Genomic DNA, 19,612 nt, shown 5'->3' with positions numbered 1-19,612 from the left:
AAACATTGATTCATGCCTTCATAATAACACATCTGGATTACTGTAACTATCTATTTTGATATCTTCTTTCTCTCATCTGCAGCTGGTACAAAATGCAGCTGCTAGCCTACTTTCTGGCACCCACAAGTTTGGTAACTGATTTTAGCTGCACTTCTCTGGTTACCCATTACATACAGAATTGATTTTAAAATTGTATTATTTGTTTACAAAACCATCAATATTCTTGTTCCCCAGTACCTTACAGACCTGCTCTGTCCATATACCCCCTCTCGATCATTGAAATCTTATGATATCAGTTTACTCACCCTGCCCAGAACACTCTGAATTTCAGCTAAAATATTTTCATATCTTTAAAAATATCTTCATAAACAATTCAATGACACGAGGGTATGAAATGAATATTTTTTATTTTTGTTTTCGAATGAACTAACACTTTAAGGTTAAACTTATGTAATGCCACAGTTTTAAACATGTTAAAGAAAATGTTCCTTCTTAATCAGGTATCTTTTTAACTAAAATATAGTGTTTATAACATATACATATATATATATATATATATATATATATATATATATATATATATATATATATATATATATATATACATACATACTATTCTCTGGTGGAACAAAATAGTTAACAGAAAGTCACACATCTGTGTGAAGCGTGTAAGGAGAACACAGACTTCCTCTGTGCTCATGCAGCACTCGGCCAAAGAGAGCATGCAGTCTCTTCTCCTTCTTCTCTCTGTCATGGCGCTCTTTTAAAGCAAGATGCCATGCTGCGAAGTGCAGAGGACAGTGAATCTATGAATACAAAACAAGCATTAAAACACAGTCGAACCACTGGTGAAAGGCATTGACCTTTATTTCTTGCTAAACCTCCCGGCCATCAATTTTTACAGTGCCAACACACAACAAACTGCAGGCAAGCAGTGGGTTAGAATAAAGGGGAAAACATAAAACTTTAATTGAAATAACCACTAAGTCTGTACAAAGAAAACATATCTAGAAAAAAAACTGTTAGTGCTAACAATAAGTGTAAGAGTAGTCTTTTGATGAATAACAAGTTAATCACTGATTAACTGAAACAATCATCAAAAGAAATTGTTATACAATAACTACAATGATCTCCTCATAATTAGAGTTATAAGAGGAATAGTTCACACAGCAATAAAAATTCAGATGTTTGTCGACGTCATGTCATTCCAAACCTGTATACGCTTTATTAGATTTTTAGCTAAACAAAATAAGGTTTACGCCAATAATTACCCCAATAAAGTACACGATTGAACTTAAGGTCCTGGACTCGGTTTGATGATTGATTATATGATTGATGGATTTCACAACCTTAACGTTTATTTTCTCAGTTACTGCTATGATTGCTCAAATAAATTGTGACTTTTTGGTGGAACACAAAAGTTGTATTTTAAATATTATTCATTAGGCTCTTCTAAATAGAAGAAGAAGAAAAATCCACCAATGTAGTCCAAAATATTTGTGCAACATATTTCAAAACTATGATGCATTTCAACAGGTTTGATGCCAAATGTTTTATAGAATTGGATTGAGACTTTTAAAGGGATAACTGCTTGGATTACACTGCACAAGTCAAACATGGGGTTTGTAAAGTGATACAGGATTGGAACAACAAAAGGTTGAATAAACAGTTATACATTTGTGAGCTACTACTGTAAGTCAAACTACTGCTTTATATCTACACTAAAATATTTCTTTCATCAAACACCGTGTTCAAGAATTCAAAGCATCAAACTAAAAAGCAATTATTACTCAAAAAACTATTTAAAAATCTATTATTAAACAAAATATATTTTAAGGTGTCCTTGTTACACACGTAATTATGCATAATTACATGCAACTAAGCCTAGTCAGCATTCTAGTTATGTAGTTAATAATTTTCATTTTTTTAATTACAGTGATTACATTTACACTGTAATAGGCATAGGACAATAACTGTTTTCAAGGTATAATCATAGTTTGGAAAAGTCAAGATTTTAAAAATTTTTACATTTTCTGCAATACACTCAGAAATAAAGGTACGCGAGCTGTCACTGGAGTGGTACCTTCTTAAAAGGTACACATTTGTACTTAAAGGGTTCATATTGGTACCTCAAAAATATATATTACTACCTAAAAATTTTAAGAGGAACACTTTTGTACTTTTTAAGTAATAATATGTACCCTTGAGGTATTAATAAGGACACAAATTTGGTACAAATTTGTACTCTTTGAAAAGATACCATTCCAGTGACGGCTCACGTACCTTATTTCTGAGAGTGTACCATTCTTATGGTATGTGAAAGATTTAAAAAAAAAATTTTTATTTTTAGTACAACAGTATCTCCAGCAGAAAAGATATCCAAAGATGCTGTTTTAATCTGTAAAAAAAAAATCTGTGTTTTTGAACAAAGCAGAAGTCAAAAATACATTTTAATTATTTTACCGTTCCGAAATATTTTCAATGTTTCTTAAAATAAAACATATTGTGTTCAAGGGGAAAAAGTTTAGTTTTTTTATCCAGATATTTAAAAAGAACACATTTAAGAGCAGTACTCACAACACCGTGATACCGTAATATTTTTATCCAAGGTTATCATACCATCAGAATCTTACACCGGCCCACGCCTACACTGTAACAGGGACACCTTAAAATAAAGTGTAACCAAATAAAATGATAGAAGCTTATTTCTGCCGTGAATTAGAATAAATAAACACAGTTTTTTGCAAGTTAACTTTTTCCTCTTGCAATTGTAAGTTTGTACCAGCTGAGAGAAACCGATTAATAACTCAGTGAGATAAAACCCAGAACTGGAAATGTCAGTTTTATGAGTTTATATCCCGAAACCCTTGGCTTGCAAAAACAATTAATAAAAGATAAAAAAATTATACAATTTTGAATTGTCTGATTAATTTTAAATCTGTGACAGAAATAACCATATAACTCAAACTTCCTGCGTTAGTAAGTTTGTTTAAAAGAAAAATTCTACAGAAATCAAATAGAATTAAGGTATGGCTAATAAGGCTGCTTTTTTATTTTTGTTTTCTACTGTTTGAGACAAATATCCCTGCCATGGAACACTATTAGCCATGACACCCCATGCAGCAAACACTATTAGCCCCATCTACAGGCCACAGGTCACAGAAGGGCATTTTCAAGCAGCTGAAAAGTCCAAAGAGGCTCCTTGTCACAGCGCGATATCTTCTGACGCGTAAACTGACCCCTGGCATGGGATTGTGCCGGGACTTTTCTCTAACAAAGAAGGGCTGATCCATTGTTTACTTTTTTTCCTCATTGCTTTCAAGAGACTGTGAGAAAAAAGTGCCGGGGTCACAAGAAAACAGCACAGATTGCTGTGTCTCTCTCCATGGCAACCAGATGTGAGGGATGGTCACCATGGAAACCAACCCTCTCTACCATGATAGTTTTTTCATGAGTGTCTCAAAATTCTATAATATTATGGTACCCATTTTATCCTTTTTTCCCCAGAGTTAATCAAGTATTTTAAATTATGGATAGACCAAAACACTGTCTCAAATGGACTTAAAATAGTTATACACACAAATATTTGACAGAAAGTAACAAATTAAACTGTACTACGGTATCAGCTCTAAAAAAGCATCCTTGACCTAATATAGAGCACATACTGTATCAAAGATTAATAGCTGCAAGTCATGTTGGCACAGGTAAACCCCACCTTAATATCTTCAGCAGAAGCTTGTAATGGGTCATAATTATGTTTTCCTCATAACTTTTTAATGTATGGTTTAGTGATGCATTCCTGAAGAAGTAAACACACTCAGCTGGTTTATGAGGTGACTATCATTCTTGTGACAGAACAAGAATGATAAAATACACATAAAAGTGTCCTTGTTACATCAGCATAACATCCCAGATAAGCTGAAGGCAGAGCATTTGCCCTGTTGGTAATAGATGAAAAAATCTGAAAGAAAGTTTGTTTGGAGCAAAGATATAAAAAATAAATCTTTACATCCAAAGAAATATAAAACAAAATAATCAAATAAATTCCCAAAGAAAGCCAAGAAATTGTGTCGTTTTGTGGTGACAAAGATGTGAAATTCTAAAGTGCTTGAAGGTGGTGCTGTTATTGACGGTAGCAGGACACTGGACACCAGGACAGAACAGATGTTAACACCGTGGACTGATCCCTTTCCTCCCCAAATACCGTAGAACTGCAAAGTTATAGGTGGTGGACACAGTATATGTGAGCTGAAGAGAGAAAGACAGAAACACAAGATAATACGATGAATACGAGCCAGCGACAAGTGACTATCCAGAAAAATGTGCCTTTACCCTGTGCAAATCTCAAGTCGTTGACAGTGGTTAAATGCTAATAATGTGAGTTTGAATGTCATTTTACATCACATTTATTATCATACAACTAAAAGCAGCAGCAGATAGTTCACCTTAGATCTTAAAAATGAAATAAATCGTTCTAAATTGAGCTTTAGAACTCAAAACCAACACGTAGTGATTCAGCATGTACATTTATGCACCTGTTAAAGAGGTTTAATGTGTATTAATTAGATTATAAACCTAAACATTTCATGAGTGAGTGCATATTTTGTGCTTCTTAATGGCTGTATTTAAAATTCAGTCATGTTTCATCGTGTGCAAACAGCTAAATTGCTCACTGCAAATCTCATTACATACCATATAGTTAATACACTAGGTTCAAATGTAACCTGCTCTCTTAATGTTCACATTCGTAATATTTTTTTTACTTTATGCTTATTAATAACCTCATGTTGAATTCTGAATCTGCATCTCATTTCGGAGACTGCTACTGGAGGTCGCATTTTGGTCATGAGTGAAGGCTTTGAGAGCCTTTCTGAATGATTGAATGACAAATGTTGTTTACATCAAGGCAACCTGGGTGCTGAAATATAATTGGCCAAACTGGCAGTGGTCGGTTTAAAAGAACCAAAACAAAGACAGCGTTCCAGCATGGAATGTCCATTTTCAAAGCAGAGTACCAGACTTCAGCATTGTTTTTTCAGATAAACCAGAATGTTCATTTGGCAAATATCTGCAAACATATTAAGGAATTTCTTGTGCTTTTGAAGAGACAAAAACTTACGTACAGCACCTTTAACTCAACATTGGGTTTATAATTGACCCAGTGTTGAGTTAATGATTCAATTAAATGTATATTACTTTTTAACCCAACGTTTGGGTTTGTCCATATTTGGCAACACGTGGAACATCTGAGCAGTGCATGATTATCAAACAAATGGCAGACTAAGGGGCCGTTCACACTGAACGCGCTTTTTGCATTGAGGCGCCTTTTTTGAATGATTTACTAACAGCCGCGAGCATTTTGCACACTGCTTTTGCGCCCTGTGCTCCTCGCATTTTAACTGCCTGCTGCACCCCGTGTTTTTGCCCTTGCGCGCCATGCTCTCGCAGTTGAAAAAAAGTCAACTCTGAGAGGAAAAAGTATGTTACGTCAGTTGCATCAAATGAAAGCAGAGGCAGGGTTTCTGTTGAGGTCCCTGCAGTGTCTGTGTTGTCAAGACAAAAACTGAGACTTTTGAAGATGGAGAAGAGACTAGTGCTTGCTGTTTTGAGTTATCTGGAGCTGTATGACTTTACAAATCTTGAATATCACAATATTATTAAATATTTAAATTATATTAATATCAACAGCAACACTTGTGCACAATACTCAGCTTATTCAGTCATTGCCTAGTGAAGTAAAAAAGCGCACCATGATTCTTTTTTCTTGTCAACAAAAAGGCAGTCCAGTGCGCTTTGCAGTTTTGAAACCTAAATGCACGTTCGGTGTGATCAGCCTCTTATTCTGACCAGACTCAAGATAGATTTTATGTAATTATATTTTTAGCTCTGAGAAATATAATTTAATTAATTATTTAATTAACAAACACAGCTTAAGAGCATCAGCTCTGCTTATTTGCCACTATGCTAATTTGTGCTGCGGTTATTGGTCGATACGTACATAAAGGCCGTTTCACACCTCACAGACAAGTTATTATTCATTCATTCATTTTCTTTTCAGCTTAGTCCAGAATATGATTTATGCATCAGATGCCCTTCAAGCTGCAACCCATTAATGGAAAACACCCAAACACACTAAATCACACACATACACCAATCACCAATTTACCCAATTCACCTACAGCACGTCTTTGGAACTGTGGGAGAAATTGGAGCACCTGGAGGAAACCCACGCCAACACGAGAAGAACACACTGAAACTCCACACTGAAATGCCAACTGACCCAGCCAATGCTTGAACAGGCAAGGCTGTGAGGCAATCGTGCTACTCACTGTGTCATACAAGTTATTATAGTATTAGTTTTGATTTGAACACTATTAAAGCAATTTGATTGAAATGCAATTTATGAATGGTTTTGTTAGCTTAAGTTTTTTTTTTTTTGGACACATTTCTACTTAGTTTTTCTCTATTTATTTTACCTTTATCAATTATAAATTACTAAACTTGACAGAACTAGTACATTTTGACTAGCAACGTTTGGTTATAAAATACAATTATAAAGAATTCAGACAGATTTTTCTTATACGAGATATTACGCAGTTAAACATGCAGAGCTAATATTTTTGGGCTGATGTGTTTGGCTCTAGAAGTGCATCCACAGGTGTTTCTCTGAACAGCCGTAAGTCAGATGTTTTGTCACAGAATCAAAGCTTTTTAATTCTTGTAATTTTTGCTAATTAAATACTGTACACTGTCCATGCAAGATACACAGGGCCTGCAAAATACGGAAGCCCGTATTTTACGAAAACCATCCTTCTTTATGTGAGTGTTTTTTTTTAATGCTAAGAGGGATAATTTATTCAACTAAAGCCAACTGCCATCTTTGTTGGTGTTTGTTTGTAATCTATTCATATATATTTTTCAAATAAAACTTAATCATTATGGTGGCTTGAGAAAGCCAACATACTGTTATACTACATACACTTCTTCTTCTTCTTCTTCTGAGACTAATTTCTATATGCACTCCTCTTAGACCTTTCATACTACAACCACCAAACTAACACCAAACCCCCAAACTGGTCAGACTCGGGTTGCTATATCTTTTCCAACTGATCCGACTAAAGGTTTTTCGAAAACTTACCCGAAAAATTCAGGAAATTTCCATTGACTTAACATTGGACCAAATTTCGTGACCTCATAACTTTGCGCCGGACTGTCAGACAATCTTAAGCTTAGGCTAATTAAGTCAGACTACCAATCTGCCAATGACTGATGATTTTTCAACTACTTACCACACCCTAGCAACTACAGCTCATTAACTGTCCCATAGACTTTCATTATAAAAACAAAACTGCCATTAATGTTGAACATACTAACAACATACCACTTCATACTAGAAACATACTAATGACATACTCATACTAGCAATATGCTAATTCATACAATAAACATACTAGCAACATGCTAATTCATACTACATTCATGCTAACATGCTAGTTTCTACTAAAACAAGCTAGCAACATTGCTAATTCATACTAGAACCATGCTAACAGCATACTAATTTATGATAGAAACATGCTAGCATAATGCTAATTTATAGTAGAAATATGCTAATTTATATCATCAACTGCCTTGCAACCAATCAGAACACCTTAGCAACTACCAAGGAACATCTTAGCATCCACCTTGCAACACCTTAGCACAGCCTAGCGACGACTCAGAACACCTTAGCAACCACTTAGCAACACCGCAGTAACTATTTAGAACATTCTAGCAACCATCCATCAACACCTTAGCAACTGCCTAGCAATGCTTTAGCAACCACCTAGCAACACCTTAGCAACTGCCTAGCAACACCTTAGCAACCACCTAGCAATGCCTTAGCAACCACCTAGCAACACCTTAGCAACCACCTAGCAGTATCAGCAACCGCCAAGCAATCCTTAGCAACAGCCTAGCAACATCTTAACAACTGCCTAGCAACATCTTAGCAACCAGCTTGTAACACCTTAGCAACCATCTAGCAACACCTTAGCGACCACCTAGTCAATCACCTAGCAATGCCTTAGCAACCACCTAGCAATGACATAGAACACATTAGCAACCACATAGCAACATTTTATAACACCTTAACTGCATCTTGTTTAATGTTTATCATAATTTTTTTTTCAAATTTATTTTGTGTTGTCACTAGTAACTTTATGTACCCTGGAAGCTTCTGTAGCCAAAACAAATTCCTTGTGTGTGTAAAGCACACTTGGCAATAAAACTGATTCTGATTCATAACAACAACCTAGCAACACCCAAGTAACCGACTAGAACACCCTAGCAACCACCTAGTAATGCCTTATCAACCACCTAGAACACCCTAGCAGATGCCAAGCAACTATCTAGCAACGCCTTAGCAACCACCTAGAAGCAATGAGAACACCTTGGAAACCACCTACAAATGCCCTTGCAACCACCTAGAACACCCTAACAACCACATAGGAACCAATGAGAACACCTTAGAAACCGCCTAACAATGCCCTAGGAACCACCTAGAACACCCTAGCAACCGCCTGGCAACACCTTAGTAACCACTTAGAACACCCTAGCAATTCCTTAGCAAGAGACATGCCAATCCATACTAATAAACATGCTAACATACAGTATATGTAGTTATTTATATGCCAACTGTTTTAAATGTCTTAAAAACTACTTCAATTATTTAAACTTTAAAACTGCTTCAAACTTTCAGACTATAGGCTCTCAAGCCACCATAAAGTTTGTGTATGAACTTTGCTTTTTTAGCTTTGAATAATGTGCCACAACTGTAAAATGCAGCATCAGCTCAAACCTCAGAAGACACCTTAGAAGTCACATGTGCGATCATGACATTCTCACAGTGCTGAAAACTCCCCCAAACATAAAACACAGTCAGTCCTCACATTAATCCGAGTCATTTGTAACCACAAATGAGAACAATGCGTTTCAGCCAACTCCTTAATAAATGCAGAATTCTTTGACACCTACAGGAATGTCGTCACCAGAACACACTGAGATCGTGTTGTTCTGCAAACTCACCAGAGCCAAGACCGTCATTCCTGCTCCAGCGAAGGCAGCGATGTAGAGATTGTAGGTCAGAGAAAACTGAAAAACAAGACAGAGAAGTGACGTCCTCAACTCTCGATGCTCAGCGGGAGTGTTTGATCTTAGCTTTGGACTTGACAACACTTTGAGGAGGGGTTTCTGAGGAATTATGGGAAGACACTGAATCACACATCGCCCTAGGCCACGTCTTACCTCTCTTGTCTTGCACACATTTGACAGGGTCATTCCACAAGCTTTTCCGGGAATTGCAGTCCATGGAAGTAAACCTTAGTGAGAGACAGAGACATGCAATGCTGTGTAAGGGCATTTAAAACCATACAGGGGCAACAATGTTTTATTGAGATTTGTGTCAGCACAAATGAAACAGCACTGAGCATATACTGGCCACAGCATTTCAATGGCAAAGTATTTTTGAAACTTTTGTTTAGTTTCTATAACATTTAAATATTAAATATTTTGTTTGAATAATGAAACCTTTTATTTAATTTTTTCAAATGATACAATATTTTGCAAAATTTTCATACCAAAGATAATATATACATACAGTAAACAGTCTTATGCAAATGTTTGCCCACCCCTGATCATTTTCATAATTGCAAGCCGTAGCCTGCTGGCTTTTCAAATCAGCAATTTTGTGCGGATATATTTTAAACCCTAGCAATATATAGTTTGGCAATATTTATTTAATAAACAGATGCAATGCAATTTCAGTCTTAACAAAAACAGACAGATGCAAAAATTTGGGCACCCCTAACAGAATAATGACATCAATCTTTTGTACAGCCACCTTTTGCAGGTCAGAGTTCACCAAGCTTGAACTTTGCAACGCAGAAAACTGCGAAACTTGTTGCATGAGCTTTCGTTTTTAATCTGACGCATTTGCTTGTGTTTGATTAGAAGTCTATGGGGAGAAAAGTATAGTGTGACCACAGCTTTAGTCTAGTTTTGGCCGTGTGATGCTGCGGTCACATTAGAGTTTGTGTGTGCAAAATTTTGTCGTATGGCGCTGCAACAAGGGGTGGGATTAAACAAGATGATTACACCTAAAAAAGTCCATATTTTACATGTCTGTCCAGAGAGGTCATGTTTTGATCTTCTATTGGTCTCACGCAATCATGTGATGCGATTTCACAGGTCCACCAAGCTTAAATTTTACAATGCAGCGAACTGCGAAACTTGTGGCAAATAAATTAATTTACGCGTGTATGAATGCAAGTCTATAGGGAGAAAAATCCAGTGTGACTGTGGCTTCACTGAGTCACTCAAATCAATTTTGTGTAGTGATCATATCAGCATTAGGTGACAACAGGTTTTGAAACCCACACAAACCTTTGCACAGCCTATTTATCAGTCTCAATTTAATTTCACACATCTCAATACTGCTACACTATGTATTTCTGTCTGAAAAACATGACATCTAGCTTTCAAATAGCTTTCCAAATTTTTGCATAAGACTGTAATATTTATTTATATAATAATGTAATATTTATTTGACTGTAATATTTATTTTGCATTCAGAGACTGAATCCAAAAAAATAAAAAATAAAAATAACAAAACAGAGTCACTGATATGTTAGTGTTAAAAAGTATTAATTAACTTTTCCAGTCATTTATAATGAGCTTAAGTTCATTGAGAAAAATAAACTAAAAAAGTGTGTAAACAATTGTAAGACCACAGGCGATCACCATATTATTTTCATTCACCACATTGCTTTATGAAAATACTAAATTACAAAAAAGTCTTTCAAAGACGTGGCCTTCCATTTGAGAAACCCCATCTGACTTTCTTGGCAAATGCGCAAAAATAGAATCTCGTATAGCAAACGTCCTTGTGTTAAATTATGCAAACTGATATGACACATTTCAGATTGCAACAATATGTGAAACCAAGCTTGCAGAGCTATAATTGTTTGTATTCATGTATTTCTTTCCTGAGGATATCTGAACATCAGGGCACTTTACAAAACATCAACAGGACTTTAATCATGATTACCAGTCTGTGTTATCAAACCTCTAAGCTGTTGAAAGGTAGAACAGATATGAAGATTGTAATGCAGGGTGGGTCATTACCGTACTGTCTGGCATCAATGCACAGCTGGTTGATGCTGGAGGGCGTTTCAGAAAGGAAATTGATAGTTTGACAGGTTTTGGCCATGTTGTAGAAAAAATATACAGGAAATGCAGAGAGGGAGAACACCAGCAACCAGACTACAACCAGGAAGTATGTGATCACAATGAACTGTGGAAGGAATATATACACATGTATTAATATAAATAGAACTATTTTAATAAATTCACACACACAGCTTTGTTTGCAATTAAAATACAACTTTTATACAGCTGTTTTTGTGGGAATTGCTATAGGCTCCTACTATATTATTATTAATCAAATAAAACAAAATATATTATACACATACACAGCAGGTAAAAATAAGCATTGAACATGTGACCATTTTTTTCACACTGTAAAAATGTTATGGCAAAAAATTATGGCTACAAATGTTTTTAAGTTACTTTAACTGATTTCAGTAAGCTCCTTTTTTAACTACACTTTTGAAGTTATGCAATGTTTTACTTTTTAATCAGTTTGATTGATATCATTTGAAATAAAATCTCTTATAACAAATGTCCTTGTGTTAAATTATGCAAACTGATTTGACACGTTTTAGAATGCAACAATATGTGGAATGAAGCTTGCAGATCTATAATTGTTTGTATTCATATATTACTTACCTGAGGATATCTAGTTGATATGACTAGAAACGTTTGTTTGATTTAACAAAAAAAAAACAAAAAAACAATCAAGGCACCAAGATTTATTTTTACAGTGCAGAAACATTTCTAAAAGTGCTGTTGACATCAGTTACAACTAAAGTAATCTTAAGAAAACAAAACTAATTAGTTTAGAAATTAAATTGCTGGAAGGGCATCCGCTGCGTAAAAACGTGCTGTTTTGTTGGCGGTTCATTCCACTGTGGCGACCCAGGATTAATAAAGAGGCTAAGCCGAAAAGAAAATGAATGAATGAATGAATGAATAAATAATTGAATGAAAAAAATATAACACTGGAAAAAAGTATTGAACACATGAAGAAAGGGAAATCTAAAAAAGACATGGAAAGCCCAGACAGCTGAAATCTCTCAGTATTTAGAAAGCAAACCCCTTGTTAGTGAAAATTAATATTAGCTGCTTCTGTCCTAACACATACGTTACCTACATTGTTGCAGATGAAATAATGGTGGACATTTCAACAAGACAAGAAAATAAAAAGAAAAAAGAAAACAATGCTGCTAGAATGGCCCAGCCAATCACCCAACTTAAATCTAACAGAGAATAAACAAAAATATTAGAGTTGATAGATGAGACCAACAGAAACATTAACAATTTAGACTCTATGGGGGAAAAACAATCATCAAAATAATGTATGCTAGTCCATTCTCCATATAAGACGCTCTTTAAGCTTTTATACAAAGTATTAAAAACATTTCAGAAGTCCAGTTACACACAACAAAGTTTTTAGATCTTTTGTTTTGTTTAGTTTAATTTGTATGTTTGGATTGTTTGAGTTTTTACAAAAATCTGTATCAATTTCATGTCAACGGCTCCTTTAGAAGTATATTTACGAGGAAAATTCTTGACATGTACAATACTTATTTTACCTGCTGTGTATATATAGTATCCCCCCTCGGACTGCTATAGAAGGTCCCCAGGTTTTTAGAAATGTCAGCTTTTACTCTACACATTTACTCCGAGGACACATATAAACACAATATAAACAAGAAAACCCACACAAACACAAATAAAAAGTATTAAAACACTAATACAAGAAACATGTATTACTGTTTTAAAAAGGGCTGCACATTATTGGAAAGATCTGACACAGCAATATTTTATTTATCTGCAATACATATTGCAATATGGATATAATATCACCAGACGATATAAACAGCTCTATTTGGAAAGATTTCATTCATTTAGATAGCTTGGAATGAAGTCTTTTACTTTGCATTGCATTTGCATAAATCATAATAAATTACAAGCAAATATCAACAGAGCAAAGTGAAATAAACAGTGCTTTATGGTTTTCTGGAAACTCCAACAGTATTCAGGTAAAGAAATTGAACAATCAAACATAAATATAATTTAATCATTGTATAAATTATTTGAAAAAAATTATATATTTAAATTTTTGATAAACAATCCAATCCTGCGATGTGACTATTGTGAATATACATGATATCAAATAATATATTGTGCAGCAAGTTTTTAATATATATATATATATATATATATATATATATATATATATATATATATATATATATATATATATATATATATATATATATATATATATATATATTCAAGCAGTTAAAAGTCTTCTAATCACAACTTCGGAAAAGTAGTGTAGGCCTCTCAGACGAATAAATTTTGCTTTTATCTCCTGTCTCCTTTCATTTTCATCTATGTAGTTGAATGTTTGCAAGTCATGCGTCTGTAGCATTGAATGCTCTGTGAAATGTCTTGAAATATATGGATTCGAAACTATTTCCTTATACTTGGGTGCAGTGTTGAGAAAACATGCTATGCTATTTACATGCTATTTGTGGTAAGTAATGCTTTACGTTACTTTTCAGCAATTTTTTGTCACTTTGTTTCGTTACATCATCTCTTTCAGGATATTCTTCTTTTTTTAGAGGAGCATAGCATAACAATGCACTTTATAACACATTAATTTACCTTTTTTTTCTTCAGCGGATTCAAAATAACGAGAATACTTCTATTCCTAAAATCTAAGGCTCTGGTTTGCCATCTTCATTTCTGTCTGTTTTCGTGGAGAGCAAATTCTCAGTGAGTGCATGATTCAACATGACTAATTTTAATTCAGCTATTTATTTTGTAAAAGTGAATTACAGTAATTCAACTATAAGGCAACTCAAATATTATTACTAACTTTGCTCGTAATTTAGAAAAATATTATTATTACCTAACTGGCGTTACTTGCAATGCATTACCCTCAACACTGCTTGGGTGAATTACTATTAAAACCTGTTTAAACAAAGTATTGTCTTGCTGTTCTTTTTTATTAGTAGCAACATTTTGAAAAGATTCCAATTTAACCCACATTGTAGCTCACTCACCGTTGTACTGAGACAGCGACCACAAACTGTACTTCGAAATTCTCCGAGTGATTGCCGAACTGCACTTGTGGTGTAAAAGCCTTCAGCCAGCAGGACTATACAGTATAAGAAAAAGAAGGAGGCCAGGCCGTAGATAATGTACTGGAAATACTCAATACTATAAAAGAGAGAAAGACAGGATTGCGTTACAAATATATTTCAGCGCTTCAAACAAAACATAATCTACTTCTATTGCTACACTTTTGACAACAACAAAGCTTTAATGAAAACTCTGATTTATAAAATAAAATAGACATGCATTTCACAAAGTTGCACCTACAGGTACACTAGGGTGTAGTAGTCTTGATTGTCACGGGCAAAGTATGTTTCAATGAGTCTTTCGCTCTCTGTAAGGGCCTGATGCCCACATCCACAGAAAAGAGCAATGCCAGAAAAACACAGTAGAGTGGCCGCCAGCGAGACATAGGGTACTCCTCCCAGACAGCGCATACAGCATTCATAACAACCTGGGATTCAAAACAAAAGCAAATAAAATGTTAGTTTCTGAAGATTTATCACAAGGGTCACCAATCTTGGTTCTAGAGGGTTAGTGTCCCTCAGAGATTAGCTCCAGCATTAGCCTCAACACACCTGCCTGGAAGCTACAAGTATACCTAAGACCTTGATTAGCTTCAAGTGTGTTTGACTAGGGTTGGTGTCAAACTCTGCAGGACTCCGGACCTCCAGGAACAAGCTTGTTGATCCTTGATTTATTATATCAAACATTCAGATAATCCCTATAATATCCTGCTACACAATATCTATCTGTTTTAATGAGGAATTATCTAATCTAAGACATGTAAATTATTGAGTGCTGCAAGCATTTGTATAAGGCCCTATGCTGTTTACATTATACAAGCTGATTATACTTTCATTAGATAATAAATATTATTAAAACACACAGGATATGTTTTCAGTGGTGCTATTGTGAAATTTACAAGTTATTCAAGGTAACTGAGTGTTTAAATTATTTCATAGTGCTTTTATACCATTTTAAACCATAAAACTTTAACTATACTAAAAAAATCTGTTTTCAGTTAGTAATAAAGCAAAGATTAGTGTTTGCACAGCTTACATTTACTCTTGTGCAAACCTCTTAGTAATAAAAATTTAAATAATTGTTTAAACAGACAATAAAAAACCCAAACCATCCAACTTAAACCATTGGTCTTAAACTCAAATCCTGGAGGGCCACATTTCTGCACAGTTTTGCTCCAACCCTAATCAAACATAGCTAATACAAATAACAGTGTTCAAAAAAGTCTTAAACACCTTGATTAGTTGGATCAGCAGAGTTGGATTAGGGTTGGAGCAAAACTGTGCAGAGCTGCGGCCCTCAAGGAATCGAGTTTAAGAACCAGACTTTAACAGAAAAGTAAAAATTATGAAGAATTCAGACAAACTAGTTTATAATACAGATAATGTATGTATGCATGTAGTTAAACATGCTTGGTTTATTTATTTATTTATTTTTGGCAGATAAAGATATACTGTAGAGAACAGACAATTTATATTTAAGTTATTTGTATATAATCATACACTTGACTGTTAAAAGTGCCATCTACACATTTCCACATATTTCTTGAAAGTGCCGCAGGTCAGATTTTCCCCTATATAATGAGAAGGATAATTATTTTTTAAAAATTATTATATTTCAGTTTCTGTTGTTTAGTTTTTTACTTTTAGTTTTTCATTAATTGAGAATATTTACTTTTATTTTGACCAGTTAGTTTGACCAGATTAAATATTTTTGACCAGTATGCTTTTAGTTGTGTTTACTAAACTAAACTTGCTTACTGGATGTTTGTCCTACATTTTCAATAAACAAGCTACAGTTTCTAAATCTCTGATTTAAAGGGATAGTTCACATACACAAAATGGAAATTTACTCACTTTCAAGTGAATCCAAGCCTTTGAACACACACACAAAAAAAGATATTTTGAAGACTTCCATAGTAGGAAAAATAAATGCTATGGAAGTCAACACTAACAGATTTCCAATGTTTTTTTGTTGTTGTTTTTTTTAATATTTGTGTTTATCACAAGAAAGGAGCTCTTAAATGTTTGAAACGAGTAAAGGGTAAATTATGACAGAGGTTATTATAAGAAGTGTATACACAGTTGTGTAGCAAAAATCTTTGACTATAACTTCTAATAGTTCTAATAATTTCTATTAATAAAAAATATCAATTGCATATATTTATTATCCACAAACAAAAACTTAATAAACCCTTTTCCTCATTTGCTCATTTCTTAATTGAAACTGATTCTATGCTTTAAGCTATCTATTTATCTATTCTGGCTTCCATAGGAGGAAAAAAATACTATGGACTAATAATACTATGGAAGATTACACTTACAGATTTCCAACATTTTTCAAAATATCTTTGTTTAGTTTAAGAAAGAATCTGATAAATGTTTAAAACAAGTGAAGGTTAAATTATAACAGAATTTTTAAACTTTGGATGAGCTATCGCTTTAAGTGCCCTAAATCTTTAATTAAAAAGCATAAACGTAAAATGCATCACGTTATAATCCTCAACACTTTTTTAAGGTACAAAACTACAGATAATACAAAATAGTTTCAAATGCCAAGATTTCACACAACTCATGAGCTTATTTTCCAGATAGGCCTACATCAAATGGAATCAGATCAAATGCATATGATTATCTCTGCCAGAAAAAAATATGAACAGCAGTTACACTAATCCTTCCCCTTCTGGTTTCCTGTTAACACAGATTTCACTAGCTTCGCTAAATACATCAAGTACTGATTCTAAGATACAGGGTTAGTATCTGCTAAGATAAGCATCTATATTAGAACTCTGAGTTATTGATTTTTTTTAACAAACCACCCAACTCTAAGAAAAAAAATCTAAGAATTCAACTTGGATTGAAAGCATCCCTTTAAAGAGGACATATTATACAAAATGCACTTTTATACAGGGTTTACACACAGTTTTGTAACAAAAATCTTTGAATATAACCAGCTTCTAATGCAATTTTTTATTTAAATTTTTTTTTATAATCAAACATGATAAAAACAGTCTGCAGAAACACTTTGATTGACATTCTTCGTTTGTTCATGTCATGGGAAAAAAACCCTGCCCATTAGTAGAACATTAGTCTTGTTTTTCGATCTGCTACTATGCTGACACACAGGCATTTGCAGCTTCACCCTCTTTTCACAATCTCAATTGAATTTAAAACGACAGTCTTCAAGATGGCTCAAAATTAAGATCAAATTATAAAACATTATTTGTGGGGTATTTTAAGCTGAAACCTCTTTAAATGGATAGTTCACCTAAAAATTTAAATTCTACTCACCCTTAAGCTCTTCCAAACATTATGAGTTTCCTTATTTTGTTGAACACAAAAGACAATATTTTGAAGACTCCATTGACTTCCATAGCATGAAAAACAAATACCATAGAAGTCAGTGGTTGTCAGCTTTCTTCAAAATATCTGCTTTTGTGTCCAACAGATGAAAGAAAGTCAAACATATTTGAGACAAGTGAAGAGTGAGTAAATGATGACAGAATTAGAATTTTTTGAGTAAACTATCCCTAAACCACTCACAACACCTTAGCGTTATGATGGTGTGTTTTGCAGAGGCAAACTGAGCTTAGATTTTCATCAGAATCCATCAGATCTATTATTTATACTACTGTGCTGAATTTCTTCTTAAAATAGAAGCCTGTTTTTACACTAAGAACCAGTTTCAGAAACACTAATAAGTACACCATTTTTGCCACATTATAGCAGTGTTTATTGACATCCAAACCAAAACCACATAACAAGCTTTACTGTTTTAGAGATCTATTCACAATCCAAATCTGAAAGATTTCAACCTTCCATTAAAACAAAGCAGCAGCTGCAGCAGAGAGTGTGAGCCTGGGTGGATCAGTGTAAGTGGGCATTCTTCATCCAACCATATCATGTGCTCCTGTGGGGGTAGGCGACGGAGCTGGTCTGTACCACGGCATTAAGAGTGTGAGAAAATAAGGAAGACTAAGCGCCAGAGTGTCTCTTTTTGTGGCTGCACTGACAATAGCTTTTGTCTCGATGCCACACAAGGGCCAGCAATGACAAGCAAACAAAGAGCCGGTGCCACCTCGGCCCCCTGCAGACTGACTGAAATGAGTATAGGGGTAAGATCCATAGTAAATAAAGCTGGGGGAAGAATTGAGATTGAGTTGGGGGTGATGGTGCACACGAGCATTAGCAGAACGCTGATCCCACGAAGGGTCAAGCATTTATTTTTGGTTTGATTCATTTTAGCTGTTATTTTTTATTATATTTTGCAACTTGTTTATATTTTGTTTCAGCAGTACTATAGTTAAGTGGCCAGTAATTTGAGTAATGTCACACATTTGATTGCCTAAAAATTCACCAACTTTCAATAGCTTGTTAAACAAAAACTCAAATAAAGCTTAAATAAATGTTGTTCTTGAACTTTCTATTTTATAATTTTTCACAAAAAGTGTAAGCTGTTTAACTGTTTACAATATTGATAATAAGAAATTATACTTCTTGAGCAACAAAGCAACATAGTAAAATCATTTTAATCAACTTTAGATTAATGACTGCTGAAAATAACTGTTTTAAAGTGCAATAATATTTCACATATTACTTTTTAGGAACAAATAATTACACTGATGGTGAAAACAAACTTCTTTGAAAAATATTTTCTAATCTTTTAGACAACAACCTTTTAAAAGATATTGCAAATAACTCAAACACAAAAGGAGTAAGAATTGGTTAAACTACATGAATGATATCAAATAGTATGTAAAATGTTAGTGGATCAGCTTCAGTCAATGTGATCTACAACTGTGATTACTCTGCATGGACACCTGTTTGACGGGAAGTGACTACACTGAACAGATTAAGACGTTGCTCTAAAAATAATAAAAAAGGAAAGTTACATTTCAAGCAAGAGAAAAACCCTTGCTGCATTTCCATTCACATGATATTTAGACTCTATTGCAGGGATATTCAGAATCTTTAAAACATACATACAATATATATACACCAATTTAATCAGTACATCTTTCTAGACACACATGCTGCTTTCTTTAGCACAAATGTATCGAGATACATGAGAAAGAAAACATTTTTCAAATGATATAAACAGTTTAAAACAGTTAAACTGCTGTACTCACCCATATCTGTAGGCAGCAGTGCAGTGGTGTGCTGTGCTTCAGTATGTGTCTCCTACACAGTGAACACAGCTGAAGACAAACTCAAAGGCCAACCTTAAGAAACAATGTGTCTTTTCAATGGACTGCATGAATGGCTCAGAGTTCAAGGAGCCAAGTGATAGGGTCATGGTTCTAAAA

The 19,612-nt window shown here is 34.2% G+C and overlaps 1 protein-coding gene across 3 annotated transcripts; it reads right to left on the bottom strand.

Moving 5' to 3' along the window:
• Positions 1 to 390: 390 nt before the first annotated feature.
• On the bottom strand, positions 391 to 19,496 carry plp1a (proteolipid protein 1a). 3 transcript variants are annotated; one of them, XR_012389611.1, is made up of 8 exons: positions 19,436 to 19,496; positions 14,551 to 14,737; positions 14,232 to 14,388; positions 11,161 to 11,329; positions 9,283 to 9,356; positions 9,064 to 9,129; positions 2,303 to 4,248; positions 850 to 2,083 (listed from the first exon to the last, which is right to left on the bottom strand). XR_012389611.1 is itself a non-coding variant. In NM_175576.2 (7 exon segments), coding segments are annotated over 7 exon segments (738 nt in total). In that variant the 5' UTR covers positions 19,440 to 19,480; the 3' UTR covers positions 391 to 4,167.
• Positions 19,497 to 19,612: the final 116 nt, after the last annotated feature.

The sequence above is a fragment of the Danio rerio genome, chromosome 14, assembly GCF_049306965.1.
Source record: "Danio rerio strain Tuebingen ecotype United States chromosome 14, GRCz12tu, whole genome shotgun sequence".
NCBI lineage: Eukaryota > Metazoa > Chordata > Actinopteri > Cypriniformes > Danionidae > Danio > Danio rerio.
This window is presented reverse-complemented; position numbering and strand designations above follow the sequence as displayed.